This window comes from Columba livia, chromosome 6 (genome assembly GCF_036013475.1).
Source record: "Columba livia isolate bColLiv1 breed racing homer chromosome 6, bColLiv1.pat.W.v2, whole genome shotgun sequence".
Lineage (NCBI taxonomy): Eukaryota > Metazoa > Chordata > Aves > Columbiformes > Columbidae > Columba > Columba livia.
Genome location: NC_088607.1, coordinates 32,818,123 through 32,841,596, shown reverse-complemented (window position 1 = coordinate 32,841,596; position 23,474 = coordinate 32,818,123). Strand labels below are relative to the sequence as shown.

At 49.9% G+C, this 23,474-nt stretch overlaps 2 protein-coding genes across 6 annotated transcripts; one reads left to right on the top strand and one right to left on the bottom strand.

Annotated features, from left to right (window-relative positions):
* The first annotated feature begins 34 nt into the window (after positions 1–34).
* EGR2 (early growth response 2) lies at positions 35–15,576 on the top strand. 5 transcript variants are annotated; one of them, XR_010473642.1, is made up of 5 exons: positions 116–525; positions 854–7,745; positions 8,360–8,501; positions 12,734–12,881; positions 14,711–15,576. XR_010473642.1 is itself a non-coding variant. In XM_065068607.1 (2 exons), the coding sequence occupies exons 1-2, from the start codon at positions 348–350 to the stop codon at positions 2,053–2,055; spliced, it is 1,380 nt and encodes a 459-aa protein (XP_064924679.1). In that variant the 5' UTR covers positions 35–347; the 3' UTR covers positions 2,056–2,731. The 5 variants fall into 5 exon arrangements, 1 of the variants encoding a protein (XP_064924679.1); XR_010473640.1 differs by having other exon boundaries at positions 9,156–15,576; XR_010473641.1 differs by having other exon boundaries at positions 8,360–12,881.
* Positions 4,434–7,519, bottom strand: ADO (2-aminoethanethiol dioxygenase). The gene has a single exon (XM_065068624.1). It carries the CDS (start codon positions 7,517–7,519, stop codon positions 6,791–6,793), a length of 729 nt encoding a protein of 242 aa, XP_064924696.1. The 3' UTR covers positions 4,434–6,790.
* Positions 15,577–23,474: the final 7,898 nt, after the last annotated feature.

Here is a 23,474-nt window from a genome sequence, read left to right as displayed (position 1 = left end):
ACGCGGGCGCCCACGTGACCGCCGGGCCCCGTTCCTCAGTCCTTATATGGGCAGTGACGTCCCGGGCATTCAGGGGGCTCCCATAAATACTTACCGCCAGACTTGTCCTCCAGCGCGAGCTGCGGCGGGAGCGGCGGCTCTCCCGGGGCACCGCGGGCACCGCACCGCCGCGACGGGGCGGCCGCCCGCCCGCACATGCCTCCCCGCCCGCCGCGCCGGCTCCCCGCGGTCCCCCGGCGCCGGTAGTGGGAGGCAGGGGGAAGCGCCCCCTCCTCTCTCTCCCCTCCCCGCCCCGAGCGCACACCGCCGGCCGGGAGCGCCGCTCCCCAGGCCGCCCCGCTGCCCCAATGATGACCGCCAAGGCGGTGGACAAGATCCCGGTGACCCTCGGCGGGTTTGTGCACCAGCTCCCCGAGGGCATTTACCCCGCCGATGACATCTCCGCCGCGCTGCCAACTTCGGTCGCGATCTTCCCCAATGCCGACCTGGCAGGGCCGTTTGACCAGATGAGCGGTGTGGCAGGAGGTAAGCGGACCCCGCGCGGCCGCGCAGGTGCGGGCCGGGCCGCTCGCGGAGGGCGGCGGAGCCCCGGGGCGGCGGGCGGGGGGCGGACTAGGACGGGGGCCGCGGCCCCCCGGGGCTCGCCCGGCCGGGGTCCCCGGCGCCCCTCGCGGCAGCCCTGCCCCCGCACCCGGCTAGGGGAAAAAAGTTGGGGCCCGCGCGGAGCCCCCGCAGCCGAAGCGCAACATGTGCGCGCCGCAGCCCCGAACCGGGCCGGGCCACGGCCGGGACCGGTGGTGGGGCGCCCAGCGGGCGACGGCGCGGAGGGCTGACCGGCTCCTTGTCCCCCCAGACGGCATGATCAACGTGGACATGGGCGATAAGCGGGCACTGGACCTGCCCTACGGCGGCGGCTTCGCGCCCAGCGCCCCGGCCTCCCGCAACCAGACCTTCACCTACATGGGCAAATTCTCCATCGACCCGCAGTACCCCGGCGCCAGCTGCTACCCCGAGGGCATCATCAACATCGTGAGCGCGGGGATCCTGCAGGGGGTCAGCACGCCCTCCTCCGCCACCTCCTCCGCCTCCTCCGCCACCTCCTCCGCCTCCTCCTCGGCCACCGCCGCCTCCGCCGCCTCCCCCAATCCGCTGGCCGGGGCCCTCGGCTGCACCATGGCGCAGGGCCAGCCGGCCGACCTGGAACACCTGTACTCGCCACCTCCGCCGCCCTATTCTGGGTGCGGCGACATGTACCCCCAGGACCCCTCCTCGGCCTTCCTGCCCGCCGCCGGCGGCGGGGCGCTGCCTTTTCCCCCGCCGCCCTCCTACCCCTCCCCGAAGGCGGCGGCGGCCGACGGCGGGCTCTTCACCATGATCCCCGAGTACGGCGGCTTCTTCCCGCCGCCCCAGTGCCAGCGGGAGCTTCACGCCGGCCCCGACCGCAAACCCTTCCCCTGCCCCCTCGACTCGCTCCGCGTCCCGCCGCCCCTCACACCGCTCTCCACCATCCGCAACTTCACCATGGGGGCGCCCCCGGCGGGCGCCGCCCCCGGCAGCGCTCCCGGCGGCGGGGGCGAGGGCGCGGGCACCCGGCTGCCGGCCGGCGCCTACAGCCCGCACCACCTGCCGCTGCGGCCCATCCTGCGGCCCCGCAAGTACCCCAACCGGCCCAGCAAGACGCCGGTCCACGAGCGGCCCTACCCCTGCCCCGCCGAGGGCTGCGACCGCCGCTTCTCCCGCTCCGACGAGCTCACCCGGCACATCCGCATCCACACGGGCCACAAGCCCTTCCAGTGCCGCATCTGCATGCGGAACTTCAGCCGCAGCGACCACCTCACCACCCACATCCGCACGCACACCGGCGAGAAGCCCTTCGCCTGCGACTTCTGCGGCAGGAAGTTCGCCCGCTCCGACGAGAGGAAGCGGCACACCAAGATCCACCTGCGCCAGAAGGAGCGGAAAGGAGCCGCCGCGGCCGGCGGGTGCCCGCAACCCGGCGGCGGGAGCGGCGCCGCCGCTCTGGCCCCCTGCGCGGCGCGGACGCGGACTCCCTGAAAGCGCGGGGCGCGCAGGACCCAGCGCTGAGCCGCTGAGCCGCCGCCGAGCGCGGCGGGGCGCGGTGAGCACCTGGCGGCGCCGCGGGGCTCCCCTGGGCCGGGCCGGGCCGGCGGGTGTACATAGGGGCTGCGGCGGGAGGATGGATGCATGCAGTGCCGTCGTGGTGAGGTGTCCTTGGTGCCTTGTGTGGTGTAGAGCCCGGTCCCCTGTCTGCATGTGGGGGGGTGCCTTACCGATCCGCTCCGACGACAGCGGCGACACCGAGACCGGAAAGTTTTCACTCCCTGGTTTTCGTATGGCTGTACATTTCTGCCTATTAATATTGGGATTTTTTTTTTTTAGAGACTATATTTTTGTACGCACTCGTTTGGGGTTTTGGTTTTGTTTTGTTTTGTTTTTTTATTTTTTTTTAATTTTTCTTTTTGGTGACTTAAAAGTGTTACGTTTATAGTAGGACTTGGGACGGGATGTAAATATTCTGGCTGGAACCGACGCCCGTTGTTTACCGGGACCTGGGTCGCAGCAGATAACACGAATAATGCACAACTACTAACGGGAGCTGGAAGGAGAGAGGGTTTCTTTCTGGCCACACTGTAAATAAACTTTTCGACAATAGGGTCGGTGCTTACAACGTTTATAAAAGACTACAAATAAATCTCTTAATTATGCTAAATTGGCACCTTTATTTCCGTAGGTTCCCCGGCCCAGCGAAGGGCCTCCCGCCCGCCCCCGGACCCGTGCGGCGAGGGCTGCGGAGCAGCCCGGTCCGGGCTCCGCTGGGCGCAGCGCTGCGCCTGGGCGCGGAAAAACAGCGGCCCCGCCGTACAAACACTCGCTCTGGGGCGCGGGGATTTCCCTCGGAGAAGAGAGACGGGCTAATATTAACCAGGGAGCGGGGTGGGTTTTTTGACTCACTTTCTGTTTTGTTCCGCGGTTATGATCTGCCCCAGGCAACCTCCCCGAGTGGGCTGCGGAAGAGCGGGTACCGCCGCCCCGACGGCCGCTGCTCGGGGAAAGCGGCTCCCGGCGGCGCAGGCGGCACCGCGCCCGCTCTCGGGGGGCTCCGCGGGGGCGGCGGCGCTCACCCCCGCGGCACGACCGGGTTTTTTCTGCTGAACCCATCTGACCGCAACATCGCGCCTTTTTTTTTTTAACCTATTTTTATTATTGTGTTTTAAGATGTTAGCCCGGCCTGACCCCGCCAGGGCCCATCTTTGGGTCCTGCCGTCGGTGCAGGGCTGTACTGGCCCTGCGGGCTCAACTGCTGCTACAGATCCCCGGTGCGGTCTGCACCGCACAGGATGGAGCACCCTGCTAATGGCACAGCCCAGCACTGCGGGGAGCAAGGGCAAAGTTCTTGCCCAGCCGCTACCAGCATCTGCTTGACTCGGTGCTGGGTCTCGCTGTGCAAAGCCCCAGCGGCACTTGCCTCTTCTGTCTGAAACGCCCTGCGCCCTGTCTCCTGGAACTGGCATTGGCTTTTGGAGCGGCTGCTCTTTGCTTGGGAAAGGCAGTCAGTGGGAGCTGAAGCGATGTGCCTGGTTTTGAATCAGACGTGAAGCAGGCTTCCTAAGCTGGGCACAGACCAGTCTCTTTGGGATGGAGAAGCCAAGCAGTGAGGCCAGCTCCAGAGCCACCATGCTCACCATCTCACTGTCCACCTTAGCAGCACAAGTAAACTTTTGCCTTCCCTGCTGTGTCTGCCAGCGGACTGCAGCTTCGCCATCTCATCCCATGTGTGTCTGGTCCCCAAGAGCCCACAGCCTGCTGCTGGAAGGATGTCACACGGAGCCGTGGCGTCCTTGGTCAGCATCAGTGGGCTGCGGTTCAGGGAGGTGGACTCGGATCCGCTGCTCTCAGCCTGCTGGGCTCCTGGAGGTACAGCCACGGACGGCCTTGGAAAACTGCAGCTCAGTCGCAGCAAGAGCGTTGTGAGCAAAATTGGGATCTCAGCTACCCAGGTGCGCAAAACGAGGCTCCACTTGCACTCTGCAGATGCTACAAGATTAAAACTCCAGTCAAAAGCAAAACAAGATAAACAACACAGAAATTGTAAATGAACTGACTTCAGGAAACTGACACGACTAGCATACAGCTACAAGAAAACCATACATCGTGTATTAGCGTGAGCAGCTGTAAACTGGTGCCTTTGCCTTACAACAGCAGCCAGCTTCAGAAGTGGCAATACCGCATCTGCGTGGATTTGTCTGCAGGGCGCCGGGGGAAGGTTTGGGCTGAGAACCCAGTGTTAAGCATCGCCTTTCAAAGAAAGGCCAGTCACCCATTCGGACTGTTAGGAAAAGAAACTCGTGCTCTGTACCATACTTGATTTAAGACTGTCGTACTTGTGAAGGAAAGTAATGACTGGTCAGTGGTGAGATATCTTGTATTTATTCTATAATTCAGCAATAACAGTAATTTTGCTGTTGTGAAAACACAATAACCAGACCGCAGAGAGAAGGAACGGCATTACAGACTCAAACCTTCTGCTCACAGATATCCAGAACATATGAAAGAAGTTTCAATTACTGAGTAAGCAAGAAGTTACACAAAGAAGCTTTTCTTCAATGCATCTCAGGTTTTCTTTGCTATTTTCCCAGCGCTAAGACTTTGATTCTAACAACTTTATTAAAAAAAAAAGGAAAAGGTTTGCCATGATTGTTAACAGCACTCCACAGTGTAAGGGACCACGCCGTCCTCTACAGAAAGATGCATTGAAGTCCTATCCCATTAAACATCTCAACTAGATTTTACATATGGAGAAAAAAAATTAAAAATCAAGCAGAAAGACCTACGGGGAGGATAAAGCAGATGAGATTAAAAAAAGGTCTCTGTCACAGTTTGTTTTTCCAGTACAGCTGTTTGCATGCACCGGGCTATCTTCTTCGTGGGCTTCTGAAAAAGCATGATGGTCTTCATTAGCATCGGAGAGAGCTGGAAACAGACTGTAACACAGGGAGGCATTGCGTTATAGTTAATGACTACGTTCGATAGAGAGTTGTTGTACATTAACACTTAGCTGCAGGGGAATTCCAGGAAAAACAGGTAAGCCAGCTGCAGAAATATCAGACACTTTAAAGTGATGTAAGAATAAATGGAAATTGCCTGAAATAATTTCCACAATTTTTTTCCTTGCAAAAGTATTAATCTGTGCATGCATAATGCTGACTGTATTTTACATTCATTCTTTCGCAGGCCAAAAAAAATAAAAAAGCAATGCTGTATCAGAAACCTTTAAAAATTCACACATACAAGCCACTGTTCAGGAAAAACAAGTCTGCTTTTATAAATACACAAAGAAAAATTAAAGCCAGTTGTGGAATGATTTCTGGAGCAGGTCGGTACATCACTCAGGAGGCTGGTAAGTCGCGCTTTCTTATTCAAATTCCCAAATCGAGACCAAGAGGGCCAAGGCTGCCCAGGCCTGGGTTTGTGGTATGAAGCGTGCGTTAGGATGAATGGGCACGAGACCAGTCCCTGTAGTGTAGACGGAGTATTTCACCTATAGAAATAGTTCCTCCCTCGTTAGAAAGATTGCATCTCCTGCCGTGGACAAACTGCATATCCAAACTGCTTCCATCATAGCAAGGCAAAATTCAGGGTGTCTCTTCTATCCTACGTTTATTTAAAAGCCTTATGAAAAAGTAGTTTTTATAAATAGTATAAAGAGGGAAACCGCAAGGCTTTACAAGCCTGAAGTGTTCACTTGTCCATATAAAAACACAGACCACGCTTTAAAGAGAAGACATCAGGTCAAATCTTATCTGTACGTAGGGTATGCACGCTGCTGTATGTACAGTTTGCAAATACGTCACATTTCTGAAATAGCTTCCATGACACAACAGTGGATGGTTGGTTTTTCTCTTAAGATGCCCACAGTTGATACCCTTCGCCGCTGCCGCATGAGGTTCCAAACGAGGTTAATTAGCAGCTGACTAGTCTCCTTCTCCTAGTTGAAGGAAATATGCATAGACGTACTCTGCAGTTCTTAGTTGCAATAGTGAGATCTTATAGGCAACGCTTTAAGGAACTGTTAGAAATTCTGAACCTGACAGTGTCCCTTCGGAGCAGGAATTCCCCTAACTACAGCCCTGGGGACCACCGGTGTTTACTGGAGGAACATGTCCTGGCTCAGGCGTTGTTCTGGGTTTGTTTTTTGCTGGCAGGGTACAGCTCTTGCTGAGACTCGCTCTGGAGACAGAGTCCCCAAAGGCCGCAGCCTGCCCAGCCCCTGCCCAGGCTGGGTGGGCGTGCTCTGCCGGCTCAGGGGCACCAGCTGGCTCTGCCGGGGGGAGCCTGGGGCACCCCAGGACAACTCTTATTGCATTGAGTCTCCTTGATGGAACCCAATCTCCCTCGCTGACATGCAGCCCTAACTATTTACACAGGATGCGGGATGATTTTCCCCCCAACCGTTCAGCTGATCAGCACTTCACCGTGCCGCTCCTCCGCATCAGCCCAAAGAAATAAACACGCTCTGGCGTTTACTGCCCCCGGCTCCGGCAGGCCAGGAGCAGGAAGGCTTTGACCCGCGGCGCTCCCGAGCAGCCCCGGCCAGCAGCCGCGGTCCCGCCGGCCGGGAGCGGGACACGGGCTGAGCGCAGCCGTGGTTCGGGCGGTGCTGCCCGCCGGGGACGGGCCAGGCGCGGCTCCGTGAGGCGGGCCCGGCGGCGCGGGGAGGCCGCGAACTCGCGCCAACCGTCCCATCGGCCGGGCCCGGGCCGCCGCCGGCTCAGAGGCTGACGCGGGGCCCGGGGTAGGGCTCGCCTCCGCACCAGAAGTCGGCGGCCTGTGGGGTCTCCATCAGCCACACCTCCCGCGGCAGCCCGGGCGGCTCGGCGCCCGCCGGCGACCCCTCCAGCAGGCGGTAGTAGTGGCAGTCCCGGCCGTGCTGGGGGTCGTAGGGCGGCGCCAGGATGTCGAGGAAGGCGGCGGGCCCGTCCACGGCGTCGATCTGGTGGAGGTTGTCGGTTTGCGGCGAGAGCAGGCAGGGCGGGGAGGCCGGCGTGTACTGCTGGCGGGAGCGGAACAGGGCGCGGTGGCAGGGCCCGGCGGCGGGCGGCGGGGCGGCGGCGGCGGGGGGCAGCGTGTCCATGCAGGCGATGCGCAGCGTGCCGTAGAGCACCTTCAGCAAGCCGTTCATGCCCGGGTGGTCGTGCAGCGGGATGCAGGCGCCGCTCCGCAGCAGGAACACGCCCATGCTGAAGCTCTCCGTCTCGCAGATGTGCATGTAGCTGACGGGCGGCACCGCGCCTGCCCTCAGGAACCCCCCGCCCGGCGCCGCCGCCGCTGCCGACGGCCCCCGCGGCGCCAAGTGCAAGTCCTCGGCGCGCACCTCGTCCAGCAGCTGCTGCAGCCGGTGCAGGTTCTCGCCGAAGGCCGGCCCGGCCGGGCTGCGGAACGTGATCCGCGCCTGCCGCGCCACCCGCTGGATCAGGGACGCCATGTTGTCCCGGGGCATGGCGGCGGCGGCGGCGACCCGCTCCGGCCCCGCCGCGCCTCGCCGCCGCGGGCGGTCCCGTCGCCGCTTCCGCCTCCTCCCCCTGTCCCCGCCGCGCAGGCGCCTCCGCGCCGCTGCGCACGACGGGGCTTGTAGTCCTGCCCGCCGCCCTGCGACCTCCGGCGGGGCGGCCCGCGGGCAGCGAGCGGCGGAGGAGGGAGCGGGGCTGCCAGCAGGGCCGGCGGAGGTGAGTGGCCGCCGGGGGCTGCGGCCGCCGCGGCGGGGGGCGGCGAGGCCGGCCGGGTTCCGGAGGCGTGCGGCGGCACCGCCGGCGGCCGGAGTCTCCGTGCCAAGGGGGTCGTGACGAGGCGTGGGGGATCGGGCCGCAGCCCCGGAAAGCGTCTCGGCAGCCCCGGCCTCCCGTGGGCGGCAGCGGGAGCCGGGGAAGAGGCACGGAGGGGCGGGCTCGGCCGCCCGGGCTCTGCGCGGTGCCTGCGGGGACGGGGGAGCCGCGGGAACAAACAGCTCCCGGGTAGCTGTGGACCTGGGCGAGGAGAAGGTGCGGGAGGAACTTTTTACTTGTTTTGTAGTGCAGCTGTGTAGTTCAGCGCGGCAGTGCAAGCACAGTGTCGTGGACAACAGATATTTTGTTTTGGTTTAGTTTGGGCTCTTTTGCTCACTCACTGCTTGTTAAAGCTGAGCCCTTTTGACCACCTTGTCAGTTTTCAGCTTTCTGACGCTGCCTCTCCCACCGGAGTATTGGATCGAGGTCTTGCTGTACAGCATGCCCTGTTCTTGCTGTGTCTGCTTCTCGTCACTTTTGAGCATGATTCTATCTGAATTCATTATCTTTAACCACAGATGAACATCGAACGAGCACATGGAGTTCCAGACGCTGATCCTCGGAGAATCCACGTGTGGCAGAAAGGATGGATAATCTTTTGGCTCACTTCCAACCTGGTTGAGCCTGCATGTGGTTGTTTCAGGCTGATGTACAAAAAGGGTACAGTGATTTATTCTTCCAGGGTGTTACATGCAATGTTTTATTTCATTTATAGATATGTGGCAACAATCCTATTACCTGCTTTCTGATACGCATGACTACACATAGCAGATCATGCCTAGAAAATATGGAGGTTTTGAAGTCAGAAATTAACCTATTAGTGCTGGGATTTGTTAAAATTAGGCTCTGATCGCAAAATTATACAGGCTCACAACACCTTGAGTTCAATTATTTAAGCAGGTGTTCAGCACCTAAGTACCATCGTAGGTGTAGGCCTAGCTGGTTAGGATTCTGAAACATAGCTGAATGATAATATTCAGTCAATTAGGACTCCCGGGGCTGCAGCCCACCAAGTTTAAAAAGTTTATTTAAAACCAAGGTAAACCAATGTGTTATCTTGATTAAAGGCAAACTCAAGTCTTAAGATATGCATTAAACTTAAGTGAGCCTTATACGATTCTTACATATTGTACCTGAATCAGAAATCTAGATGTTGCAGCCATGTGATGGCCTATAGAGGATGAAATACTGGTACTGTAAACAAATATGTGTGACTTGAATCTTTCTTCCCAAACTTATATCCCTCCCTCTATAAATAAGTTTGCTGCACAGAATGCAGACTTAGATCATGGCATTATTTCTTCCTCTTCATAGAGGAGAATCTTCATTTGGTTTGCTGCTTTCAAGTTCCACGTGAAACCACAAAGCGTTGAAATCCTCCGCTGTTTCATGTTCACACACTGATGTTTTAAGTCATTGCTGTCTCCAGTTCCAGTGTTTGGAGCGCAGGGTGAAGATCAGGTGAGCATTTTTGTATTTGGCAGGAGCAGATCTGCCTGGAGGATGGTGAAGATAAGGGGGCAGAGGCCTTGAGTTGAGAGATGGGGTTGTTACTGGCCTGGGAGCCGTTCTGCGCTGGAGTGAACTGCTGAGGACACCCACAATCTCACCGCTGCTGTGTTGATTGGCAACTGGCATTTTGTTGGAGCCAAGGGATTTGGACGGCTCCGTATTCAGTGTGCTATTCAGTGCCCTTCTGCAGGGACACTCACTTTAAATATGGCGGTACGGACTGGAATTTTTGGCAGTTATCATTATCAGTGACAATGGTAAATTATCTCTCTGTTGGCTTAAGCTATCCATTTGTGTTCTGCCTCAGCAATTACATTTTATACTTGCAAGAGATTGCTGGAATGCTCACTTTAGAACACACTGGCTCTTTTTCTATGCCATACAAAAATAAGGCGTTTTGTGGAAACAGAAATGCTTGGTATTGGTAAGACATTGCACTTGAGATAACATGCAGTTGTAAGAAAGATCAGCAGAGTAAACTGGGATCCTAAACTCTGATCTCGGCCTGATCTTGACTCGCTTGGTGATAGTAGGTGAGTTACTTGAACCTTTTAGTGCATAGCACTCTGTAAATATCCTGTGTACGAGGATGTTTATTAAGATTTTAAGAACATCTTTATGTGAACATTCCTGGTGGCTTGTTACATTGGTGATAGGGTTTATGTTTCACCTTATAATCCTCAATGTTTTTAACTACTGTATTGATTTCCATTTCTAACAGATACAAACAAAAATATGTCCTTGGCACTTAATGTTCCAGTTATACGTTGTATCACACTCACATTTTTCAGTGCAGTAATACTAAAACAAACAACCTCAAAAGAAAAGCAAGATGTCCAGCCAACTGACAATTAAATTGACATGTTTTTTCTTCTGAAAGGCCATATTCTTAGCAAGCCTCTACTATCCTGAGTGCAAATGAAGAAAAAAAACCATCACGGTGTAGTTGCTTTGCTGGGCTTCGAGACTGCTTTGTGTCGGTGATGAAATGACCAAAGTTCAGCCCAGTGGTTTTATGATAGAACCAGTATGAGGGAGGTCAAGTTCAGGTTATGGCTTTGGTCTCCTGCTGTGTTTGTTTTTTCCCCCCCACACAGAAGGAGAATATGTTGAGAAGTGTTAGAGCTATTTTTTCCTGCCCAACCCCTCCTACTTCCAGGGTTCTCTCCTTTCTACCTGAACTCTCTTGTGGGATGGACAGTTTTTCAGCTTCTCATTATTTTCACTTTCTTCTAGGATTTGCTTCCAAGATCCCTTTAATTTGTTTTGAAAAGTCAAAATTACTTGTAACCCATCAGATAAAACAACAGTGTTGAATGGACAGAACTGAGAGCTGCCTGCCTAGAAGCTCAATTGTTACCTGTACTTAAATGTGGTGTCACAATGCTAAAATATTTCTTTTACAAGGTGTAGAACTTGGACAGGCAGCACAGAGACCATCCGCTGTTGTAATGTTGCCAACAGCTGCAGATGTATGTTTACATAGGACAAAAAATAAGAATCTGTGTCAAAGAATGTCATTTTTTGCATTGTTTCTGCCACTCATTCTGTGAGGGTATATATTATTATTATTTCTACAGCCACCACCAGTCAAGGAGATAGATATGAATGCTAGCCAAACATGATTCAGATGAGAACAAGACTAAAAAGAGAGAAGACAAACAACATATCTGTAATATTTGCTGGCTCTCCAGTAATGGCTTACGTAAAAGAAAGTTGGTTATCAGTTATTCATCAGAGAGTTTATATAGCTGTAGAAACAGAGAGGAGTGCAGGATATAACTGTACTGAAATCGAAAGGGGAATTAGATTCATATATATACCAAACTTCAGGCAGATCTATATAACATTAAGACTCCACCCACCTTTACCACTTCTTCACTGACACACGTCCTGTATTCCATTAACCCCTCGCTGCATTCTTCATTTGTTGTAGCCTCTCAGTTAAATGCACTATTTCTATATAAAGCACATCATCAGTGGGTTTTGTTGACAGTTTGCTACTGAACAGCCCAGAGCGGGAGTTGGGGTGACGCAGAGTGGGAAAGGCTGCGCAGCATGCAACTCCCTGTCCGTGAGTTTGCTGACATAACCAGCCTCATTCTGATCCGCTGGGTTTAGCTCCATTGATTTCGTGCTTTCCACTGGTGCAAATTGGGTCCCCGCTGATGTCTCCGGCACTGCCCAGGTTAGACTGTGGCGATGGGTGCTGTGAGTTAGGCATGGCCTGATTCCTGCTGAACTCTCTGACTGTCTGTGGCTGATCCTGGATGTAAGGAAGACAATGTTTACCAGCGTGGTTAGAAACTGCCCTCTCTTCTGGGCTTGTGGTTTGCAGGGAGGCAGCTCCGTCCAGAGCCGCTTCCGTGGTGTCTGTTGTAGCCACTGCAGCTGTGGAGCTGCGTGACACTTTCAACAGTTGTACGCACCCGTAACAAAAAAGAGAGAAATCCCCTAATGGTTGTGGAAAGAGTTATTACCTGACTTTTCTAAGTTTTTGGTCTATCTTTAATGTTTTCTAAAGATAATCTGATTATATAATCTGAGAAAAAATTGACCTTTATGCCTAAAACTTAAAAAAACTTAAAAATACTGTTGAGGTGTCCACAGTCCTGAGTGCTCAGATGCAGGCAGGACAGTAAAAAAACCCAATTTGTTGGTAATTAATGAGATGAAAGAAACCCACAGCTCCATTTGCAGTGTAACTCCGAGTCCACAAAAAGCTGTATGATCTCTCTTTCTTATTACTGGCATAACTTTCAAAATGAAATATAAACAGGAATGTGTATGGATAGTATGTTAGAATGTAATTAGTAATAAATGGGAATAATTGATTAAACTGGTTAATCTTATAGTGGATAGAACACTAGTTTGGACCATCGCTTTTAGTCTTTTAACTGGCAGCAGAAAAGACACAGTTAAAGGCGTGGTGTGTGTACTTGTGATTTCTTCCCTGCATACCTTCATCTCTGGTTGTATTAAAATAATGTGACATTTGATATTTTACATGAGTGCCTTCAAAAGCAGCAAAATGCATAGAAGTCATTCATCATTTTACTTATAAAAGTTAATTCACATGCTGACACTACCTGTTGAAATCAGTTTCCTGGGATAGCTGGCATGGAAGGATGGTTGTGCTTGGCCGTAGTCCTGATGCTCTGTTAGCCTGAGAGGTCCGTCTCCTCCCTGGGTGTTTTTTGGGGCTCAAAGCGTGGCCCTCTACGGCATTTTTGAAATCACCTCCCTGTCGGTGCTTTGAATTCTGTCACTGGCTGCCAGACCCGTAACGCCCTTCTGGTCCCCGTTCCATCAGTGCCAAACTGAAGTGGGTTTTTTGTTTGTTTTGGTTTGTTTTTTTTCTCTCTCTGTTACTTTTTCAGAGAATCCCGAGGGTCCCATTTGGTTGCTCAGCAGGAGAGCGGAGGGTGGGAGAAGCTTGCAAGGTCACCTTGGCTTGGAAGCAGCTCCCTGGCCGCCAGCCGTCCCTCAGCAGCTGCCTTGGCAATGGCAGGGGAAGGTTCTGTCTCTGTGGGTGTCTGTTCTCCCACTATCACTGACTTCTGTGCCGTATTTACTCTTGCCTGCCCTGAGATGGGTGTGGTATATAGGCACTTTTGTGTTAGGGTAGGGTGTGATTCTGCTCTGTTGGAGTCTGGGGGTTGGAAGTTGATAGTTCACTAACTCTGGGGTCCCGGAGGGTGTGAGCTGTGGGTCTGCTACTGCTTGTGCTACCCCAAGTAGTGATCACACGCCAACTGTTAGGAATCCTTATTAGCAAGGTCTAAAGTAATCCTATTTCTGTGGTTTAAAGAGTGACTGCTGTGCAGCTGAGTCACTGTAACCTGCTCGGTGCTCACTCATAGCCTTCCCTCACTGCCAAAAATGCTTTAGCACAGACTATCTTGAAGCTAAGCCTTTCTTTTTCATGCTCATGAGTGAGGACTGGGTATGATTGTCACACAGGCGATAAGTGATAACGCATGAAGCCATAGTAACTTGGTTGCCTTTGGTTATATGTGTAACACGTCATTTTAACAATCACTTTTCGGTGTGAGAGAGAACTATTTCATTCCTTGATTATTTGGGATCAAATTTATCCTAGTGGAGACCTGCATAGGGTTAATCAATAATGCTAAATTTAAGAAGAAAAAAAGAAGTAGTTTGTAAGGAATAGCCCAGAATACTTTTCTTTTTAAAATAAATAATAGTTTAATTCTTTCATGGTTTTACTGTTCAGCAGAAAAAAAAGAGATGAACTGTAAAACGTAGTGGATAAGGTGTATAGTGGGACAGGGACATTTCTTTTGGTGTTTGAAGTGTTTAGATTAATCAGTAAAATCCTTCTTTGTCCCATTGGTAAAGGGTCCGTTTTAAACTTGAGTCCTCTGGAAGCAGGAGGGAAATTTTATGCAAGCGTTTGAACAAGGGAGGTGAACGGAGGGAAACAGCAGCAGCAGGCCAGGAACTGCAGGGCTGTTAGAGCTGCCCACGCAGCGATATCGATCTCTGAGTTGAGGTTGTAACCAGGATTTGCCTACATCCAGCGCAAAAGTATTAAAATACAAGAACATCAGTTACTAAATGTTGGGAATTAGTAGAGGAAAATGGCGAGGAAAAAGAGGAGGAAGTGTGGACGGAATGTCAGGGACTGAGGCCAGGGGGATGCTCCAGGGAAGCGGCACGCAGGGGTGAGTTGGTGTGTAAAGGAGGAGGGAACCGTGCAGTTTGGTTCCGTGACATATGGTTGTGGGGTGAACAACTGCTAAAGCGAACACACAAAGAAAACTGGAAAATCAGTGCTATGTGTAAGTTTTGAAGTGCGAACTGAAACGATGCTATAAAAATGTTAGGTTCTTTAAAAATGAAGAAAGTAATTTTAATGGTGTGTCTGAGGACGAAGTGAGAAGTCACAAGTTTGGAAATGACAAATGTGTGCCAGAGCTATAAACATGACCTTTGCTGGTTGTGCTCTAGTACTTGGAGTATTTATATGACCATGCTATTTTTCAGTTACAATAATATGTCAGTAACATACTGCACTATGCTATGTGTGCATAGGTATGTCCACAGATGATTTAGGAAAAAAAACAAAGGTTACCAAGGTGTAAAGGGAAATTAGTTCAGGTAGTTAGTATCTAGATTTTACTTTTGCATTTCACAGCATGGTAGCAAAAGTGTGTCTGTTTTCCTGGAAAATTAGGATGCATACCAGCAGAAACTGATGCAGAGATTCAGCTTTGTCCTGAAAAATAGCTTCCACTATTCCCCATAGCTTAGTATTTAGAGCTTGCAGGATTGGGGCCCAACAAGCCACACATCCTTCTTACTGTTGTTTGTTTGTTTGTCTTTCCCTTCAGGAAAACAAAACTCTCCATGTCTCCATGTAAAAATGATTGGAAATTGAACTTAAGAGGATCTAGCATGTGATTACTTTTTTTAGATAGGATTTTCTTCATAGCTGAATTGGACCGAGTCTGGTTTTTTTTCCTCCCAAACCAGATGGTAAGTGATTCAGTACTTCTAGCAGGAGAAAAAATATTTGTTTTCTTTCCTCGGTAGCTGGTGTGAATGTACTTTTCTTTATCTATTTACATATTATGTAAACACACTTTACCAGCATTTAGGTACGTAGTTTACAGTCCTAGTCCTGCAGAGAGCCCTGTATGGGCAGGGCCTTGCACACAGAAGGAGCTGCCGTTGCTTACAGAGCACTGTTCACATGGAACTCATGGCAGGGTTGTAAGCGTATTTGCATTTTGATGTATACATTTACATTTATGACACTGTATGAGGATGCCAACAGAACCGTAAGTCCACAAAACAGTTGAGTAACTTTGCACACTTCACTTTTTTTCACCTAACAAAGTCTCTGGGGATGCCTTTGATCTCTTTGACTGCCTTCCTCTGGTAGGCTGTAGTCCTTGGGACTTTTGAGTCAAAGCTAAAATTTTATCCTTATTATAGAGTGTTGGGAGGAGTTCTTCTTGGTGTGCATGGAGGGCGAGGGCCTCATTTATGTGACCTTTTGGACTCGTGCTGATGCTACTAGGTAATGGTAGAAATATTTGGGACAGTATTAAAAAAGACTTCTTTCACATGTGTGTGTGATTTCTCAAGGTTATCTGCATCTATGTTTGTTTCTGTATATACAGTGTTAAAACAGAATGCTAAATGCAGTGCTGTTCCTTGTTTTGTGCTAAATAAAACGTATATGTAAACCATATATATGTGCTGTGTCATATGGGCATTTGAGGCAAAACGGAAGGATCCGAAGCTGATAGTAGAGTACATCATAGGGGAATAATATGTTATAGTGTCCAGCCACTGATTCCTTATATGAGAAGGTACAAGCAAGGTTGCCCAAGCTGCTTTACAGTTGTCCTTCCCAAGCAGTTGTGAGCTGTTGTGTAAATTCAATGTGCTTTTACCCTAGCTTTGTCTGAGAATCAAAAGGTTGAGTGTGTAGAGTCATATTGCTGCTTTACTGAGATGATAACGCGCCACGTCAAAAATAGCGGCCAATTTATCTGTTTACAAATCTGGCTGTACACCGTTGGAACAGGATTATCCGATTTTCTCGGGTCTTGCCCCATCTGCGCACGCTTCAGTTGAGTCACTGGAGGTTCACGCACAGAGGAGCTGGCCCCTTGCCTTGTTTTCCAGCTTTACCAGAGAGTTGAAAGCCAGTTCTCAGCATCTCCCACTTGAAAAATGTGACAATCTTCTGATGAATTCTAGTAGGGGGAAAAAAAGACACATTAGTTAGCATCAGAAATACTGCGCTGTGACGTGTTGAGGTTTCTCCCCTCGAAGTATTCATTGGAAGGATGGCAGAAGAGGGCCCTTAAAACCGGTGCTGTTTTTTGATACGGGTCAACAGACAAGCTGGAGTGATCCACCGTGCCTTGTATTTGTGTCATAAATTACTTTTCCTCTTACGCAAGGGGAACAGGTTGGGGGAGTTTGTGTGGCCGTTGATGTGGTCATGCAAGGTGGCAGGAAACCTTGTCTGGAGAAGGACACGGAATCCGGCGGGATGCTGCGGGGTGGGAGCCCCGTCCGAGGTCAGACGGCTGCTGGGGGAACGGGAGCTTGAGTGCCCAGTGCTCTGTTAGGTACCGAGGGCTGAGCCTCTGGACATACCTCATCACGCTGTAAACAGTCACATGTTTTATACCTGAGACTGGCTTTATTGCACTACCAGAACCGGGAATGGTGCAGTGCCTGGTGCGGCGCTGGCTGTGACACCTGTGGCAGATGAAGGAGTCCAGGAGAAGTTAAACCAGGTGACCTGTCAGGGAGAACGAGCAAAATCTGCCCTCGGTGTGGAGAGCTCTGAAGAAACGGGGTTGGAGACCAGCTATCTGCTACCTCCTGTGGGCTCCAGGGAGTAAATACTGTGGAGAAAACTTGGCTCAGAGCTTTGAGGACTAAGTAATTGCTGGAAGCTCTAGGTTACTTAGGACATAAGCATGCATTTATAAGCACTCAAAGTACTGAAGAGAGTTTCTTCTGGTTTCAGTTAATAATAGGGCACGTTGTGTACAGCTTGTTTGCTTGTTCAGTTCATTTTATTGTGTGTAAATACACTGTAGAAACAATTTTGTCTTTTGTTCAGTGTTACTCAGCTGGTGTGCTTCTTGTAAATCCAATGAATTAAGGGGAATGAGTAACCTCCCTTGTCTGTCTGTGAAATGAGATCCACGTAAAATAAAGGCAGGTGAGACTGCAGAGCAGTTAGAAGGTTGGTGAGCAGGAGGCAGCATGTGCAGCGGAACACAAACCTCCGGGCCAGGCCGTATGAGTTGCCCTGGTGAAGGAGTTCTGCTCTCCCATGTGTGGTACAAAACTCAGGCTTTGCTGGTCTTTGTGGAAATGAGGTGGTTTTGCAAATGAGAGCAGAATCTGGCCAACTGTTAATAGCTTTTTGTATTTAGGTCTGAAATAAAGTGGCTGTGTATGCAAATAATTGTGCAAGCATGACTCCTAAGCGGCTTATAAAAGGCGGATTCAATATTTAATTGTTGGAAACACAAACTGTTTGGCACAAATCTCTGGGTTTGGCTGAGCTGTACTTGACCTGTGACAAAGAGAGCAAAGGTGATTTTAAGTCCTGGGATCCAAGGCTGTAACGTAACTCAAGGCACAACCAGTGCATTGGCTGCTTTGTAATTACAGATGCTTATTTTGTGTACCAAACCAGTTGATTAATTGTATTCTATTTCCATTATTATCTCAATCTTTATGTGTGAATCTGAGCTATTTTACTTCAAGGGGGTGGCATATAACTAAATTTAAAAGAAAAAGAAAAGATTGATAACAAGAAGCTGGTTGTTTTGATATTAATAAAGGTGTGTAACCAAAATGATAAAATTGGTTACCTCTGTGCAGAATCTGAAAACTTTTTGGAAAGCCTAACAAGTCGAAAATAACCTTTATTCTCCTCTGTGCCTTGCATTTCTTGCAATATTTTGACCCGCGCCTCGGAAAAAGGACAGTTTAGCTCTTAGAATATAAAGGAGACAAGGAGAAGCTGTAGCTTAACACACTGTCACATCCCTCAGCTGCACTTCAGGAACCAGCTGAACTTCAGGAACTCTGCTCTCATGCCCTGTGGTGAAATGGTACCTGTTGGCTTAAACCGTCTTCATGTTGTTAACTTGTGATGAGATTGCCACAGTTTAAGAATTTATCAGCTGTCCTTACACCCGGAAATGTGGCCAGCCCATTCAAACCCCTGAGAAGAGAGAATGTTTTTCCTGAGGCCAACATTTAAAAATGCTTTCACTTTTTCCAAGAGCCTCCAGAATTTGACAAAGTAAATTTTACTTATGCAAGATACTTTTTTTTTTTCTTCTGTCATGTAAAAGTTACAGTACAAGTGTGTATGGTGTGAAGAGACATTGAATTTTGTTGGGACATAAGTGTGAGGCCAAAGCTGATGGGTATGTCTGAAAATACTTCCTGGCAAAAGTTGTACTGGCTGAGAATCAGCAGCTTCCGTCCAGTTGACATCACTGGAAGATGCATACATGAAGTGAAAGTACTATGTGGCCTTTGAGCTTCTGTTCTTATGGTACGTGAGGTTTTATACTACCTAGAAGAAGTGAACTATTCACTTTTCTGGGTAATTGAGATAAAACAGGTATGTGTGATCTCTTCCACTCTGCTCTGTCTGGGGTATTGCCTTCGTGACTTTAACAAACGGGTGCATATACACAATAAAGGAGGCTTTTTGGATGGAAACACTGTAATGCAGGGCTCATTAACTGATGATACTTGATAATTTTCAAATAAATAAGTACAACAGTTGCTGCACATGTGGATCATAGCAATAACTTGAGGGAATATGCTCACCAAAGTGAAATGTTCTCTAAAATGCTTGCTAACAGGTTACTTATGCTTGTTTACTCCGAAAGCGCTCAATTTTTCCCTAAGCCAAATGAAAAATTAGATTTTCTTCTTATTTAAGTTAGTGAGGAGTAACTGTGAACAATGGTTGAGTTACACTGATGGTAAGTACGTGTCACCAGTGGAAACTCAGGCCCAGTGCTTTTTGTGTGCTTGCCCAAAGGAAGGGGCATTTCCATTTTCTGTTGCTGATTGAATTCCGCTATAATCTTGTCTAATGTACAGAAACACTGAAACTGTATCAAGAATATGGTCTCTCTTGTGGCCTACCACATGGAAAAGAAACACAGTCAGGTTCCTCATTTTACTCTGGCTGATGCCAAGTGTAGCTGGGTATATCAGAAATGCCAGAGCTGCTCAGCTCTAAGCATCTACGCATCTGCAGCACCAGTCGCCAGGGAACTGAGCTTACTGGATTGGGAGGGTATGAGTTGCATTAAAAAGCCAGTCCCTGCGGGGTTAGGAGTGGTAGAATAAATACTTATAACTTGCTTTCATGTTACGTGGCATGGGACTTGTTCTTCCTTGCAGATGACTTCTCAAGTGCTGCTTGGACGTGCCAGCTGCTCTGTGATCGCCCCTAAAGCCTTGCTTTGACAGTAGGCTCTGGCTTGGTGTGGTCCTTTAAGTCTTCCTGCAGAGACTTAAAGGAGTTTTGGGGAAATTAAGTGATTCACAAATTCGCCACTCTCTTCTCTGGCAGTTCCCTGGACTCGAGGTGTCCCTTGTGTGGCACAGCTTGGCAGCAGCCCTGGTTTTATTGTCTTTCAGATGCTCAGGGCTGCTGATGGTGGGTGCTCTACGTGTAGGTTTTCCAAGATGAGTTTTGCAGGTGAGGAAGAAGCATCGCTATCAGGTGAACTGGATGGGTAGTGTTTTGACCTCTTGGTACACAGGACAGGCTGAGGAGAAGGAATAAGGTTGACAGAGAGAAAATCTTCTTAGTCTGGGCATTGTCAGCTTGTCATCGTCAGTTTGGTAGTTAGGTAGCTGCAAGCCTACTGCTGCCTGCTTTGCAAGGGGCAGATCGTTAATTCAAGGCATGGCAGAGTGCAGGAGGCTTCAGGCTTTGAGGTGCTGACAAGCTGATACCGCCCAGAATAACTGCAGAGAGCACGGTTGTGTTCAACACCAGGTACGGTTTCCAGAACTGAAAAACCCTCTTATCTAGGGTGTCGCCCTTGAAGACAACATGCAACATACATATTGAAACCTAAAACTCCCTCGCTTTCTGTCTCCCCAGCAGCTGCAAACATGTATTCAGCTTCTCCTTGATGTGAGGCACAAGGTGAGAATCGGTGTAGCAAAGGGATGGGAAGAGCTTTGGGGTTTGCTGGGCCAGCTGGATGTGCAGCATCCCTGTGCCTTTAGGCTTGGAAAGCACTGGAGCACCTGGGTAGCTGTGCTGGACAAAGCGGGGAGCAGGCAAACTGCTGAGGTGTATAGATCCCTGGCAAGACTGAGAATGGGGGCAATTTTGTGGGTCAGAGAGAGTGTGGGATGCCGATAAGAGAATGCAAGCACACACTCCCTAGGTGGCTGCTAAGCAGGGAGCAAGAAAGGATTCTACTGTTTGTGGCTTGTGGGATAGAGCAAGGAGTGATGGATCAGGTAGAGAAGAATCTGGTTGGGCTGTGGGGTAGTTGTACAACATACCCAAAGCTTGCAACTTATCCCAGACCAGGCTGGAAGTGTTGTGGTGTTCTTCAGTTGAGCTTACAAGCATTTGATAGTCACTGTGTTGGACACCTGGCCCAGAGCACTGACTATATGCTCCCTCTACTTTGTCATACACACTTGCAGATTTAATACTTTTCTTTTGGAGAATACAGCACTTTTCTATCCCGTGAAACAATGCTTCTGCCATTCTCTTGGAGATGGAGTGTGATGATATCACTTCCTAGCAAGGGGGCTGGTGAATCACTCTGTTGGTGTTCATGAATCACTTCTTTGCTACCAGTTTCTGCACTGGTCTTAATAGAATTTCCAAAAGCAAAAATCATTGTTTCAGAGACCTTTTAATTTTTGTTAAAAGAGACAATACTGGAATTATCTCACTGCATAATGTACTGAACCCAAGGTCCCAGTGTGCTGCCAAAGAGCTCTCCCAGATCTATTTGTGTAGCTGGAGGCATTACCACCTCTCCAATCGATCCCTCCACAGCAGCAGGGTGGGAACATGGAGTGTGTTTGTCTCACAGGCTCTGGTGGGTAGTCTGATGATGTAGCTGAAGGTTTGAAGCCTTGCTGTGGGTCTGATAACCTCTTGCATGGGAGCAGAAGCGCTTTGAGCTGTCACAGCTGGGTGTGCAAAGGCTGTCCTGGTAGTTGCTAGCCTCCGATATTTTATTGCCTGCCTCAGAAGTGTGGCTGCTTCATCTCCATCAGCTTTGCACCTCAGATGGTGTGACGAAGGCAGGAAGCAGGAGTAAGCAGGTGCCTCAGAATTTCTGTGTCCGAGGAAAGAAGGGACGGGAGGCTGTGTGGTTATATTGGGGCAGTGCCAAAGGTCTTTGACAGGTGTCTTCTCATGTATTGCTGCAGGGCTTTTTCCTGGGGAAAAAGGAGTCATGCAGGGTGTGAATACAATCTTGTGAGGGTAAAAACACTTGTGGTTTATTCTTGGCCAAGCCTCAGGCTACTTCGAAGTCCGGCAAGCCCACTGCTGTCCTTGGCAGGTATTTCCCCATTATGCCTTTCCCTTTCTCTGGGATACATCACACGTTGCCAGCTGGTATTTGTCGCGTGTTCAGTAGAATTTTAAAACGAAGCCTCTTGGGAGGAGGTCAGCGTGCCGTGCGGGACACGGCCCGCGTGTGGGCAGCATCTGACAGATTCCTGTCGCTGTTACCCAACAGGCCTGTCAGAACTGACAGCACCTGCCCGCGGACTGCATGAACACAGCGATACCAGCCAAAACGGGACGTGTTGATGGCATTGTGTGCCCTGTGCGTTCTTATTCAGAGTTCCTCCTCACTATGTAAATGTCTGGATAGATAGATCCCATTCAGTTCTGAGCAGCCGTTGTGTAATTATTGTTATAGAAAAGCAGCACAGAAGATGGCTTAAGAGTTTTTCAGCTATCAGTGACTTTTCTGCACATAGGCAGGTACAGAGGTAACCTCTCTAAAAGAGTTTTCATTCCAGAGTTAGTGCCAAGGATCCGATCTTCCTGACCTCATTGCAGGGAAGCTCTGTTCTTGCATTTACAGTGCCCACATGCTAGAGATTTTCCTGTTTCGTTTCTCTTTTGTGATGGATGGAATCACTCTAAATCTGCTTTTTTTTTAATATAGAAAGGTTATTTGACTTTCTCTGCCCATGTTGCAGCTGTTAGTGTGTTTCATGTATGGCAGAACGCTGGTTTGTGCCCAACGGGGGTTCTCAAATAGCCATTGCTTCCTCTAAGCTTGTCTGCAGTCTACTTAGTTTTCCATGTGGTCTACTGTCAGCTTCCCATTTTTAGTTATCTGCCCTTGTAACCCACAGCCCAATTTTTCTTACTCTGACCATTAAGTTTAGCAAATCAGGCTAGTGTTAAGAGAATTCCTGTGAGAATTTCCTAGTTGCATGATTTGTGCTTAATTGGTAAGTTTTGTAAGGCTGTTTGGTTCCCTGCTGCCCTGGTCTCAAGTGGATGACCTTGGAAATCGGTTGATTTGAACGTAACTTTTATTTCATTTGCAGTCCCTGAAGGATTGTAATTGCAGTGTTGCCTTGTGACTGTGCTGAATTAAGAATCTGAGCCCAGCTGAAATTCCCAGACCAAAGGATATGATGGCTTTTTTATGCCTTCTTCCTAGATAATACCTTTCTGCATTGCATATGGCCAGTATTTTTGGAAAGAAAAAAGCAGTTATTTCTTAGGTACCTATTAAAGTTTAAGAAAATGAGTCCTCTTCTTCCTTATGTGCACACCTTCTCTTTCCGTATGGTTTAGTGTTGTAAGCTGTTCCTCTCTTTCCATTATTATGGGAAAATATTTAAATAAGGCACCATTTTATAGACAAAGAAAGGAAAAAAACCAACAACTTTATACTCTGCCTCCAGGATCTCTCAGTCCAAGTATGGCAAACTTAGCATATATGAAAGGTAGGCCAACAGGTAAGTAGAAGAAGGGAACAAAGTCACAGATGCTAAACAAAGACAGGGTGAGATTGTTTGAAGAGGCAGGAGGAAGGACAGGGGATACTTGGCAAGAGACACTCAATGATATGGGTCAGCTTTGCTCCCATTCGGCATTATTGCAGGTACACGAAGATAGGACATGCAAATTCCTCTCTGGGAGAGAGATCTTAGCCCAGAGGGCAGTGTGGGGCAAGGCTCAAAGCAGGGAGAAGAAGAAGAGATGCACAAGAACCACAGACAAAGGAACAAGAGAGAGTGGGCAGGGAGGAAGAAAAGCAGAGGGGTTGGGAGCAGCACAGGACAGGACTGTGTAAATGTGAACTGGGGCCTTGAGTAAAGTCAAAGGGAGTTTTGCCCAGAATAACAGCGGTCTCGAGGCCAGCCCAAGAGCTTGAATTTGACCTGAAAGTAGAGAGAATTACAGCAGTTCTGCTGTGCGTTGGATCTGCATTTGGAATTTCAAACTCTGTTTTGCCTCAGGAGTCCTCAGTCTTGCACAGTCCCACTATGCACTGGTGGGCAACACAGGTTTTAGTGGGACAGAGTTCCTGTCCTCGGGCAGCTGCACCAGTCACGTGCATT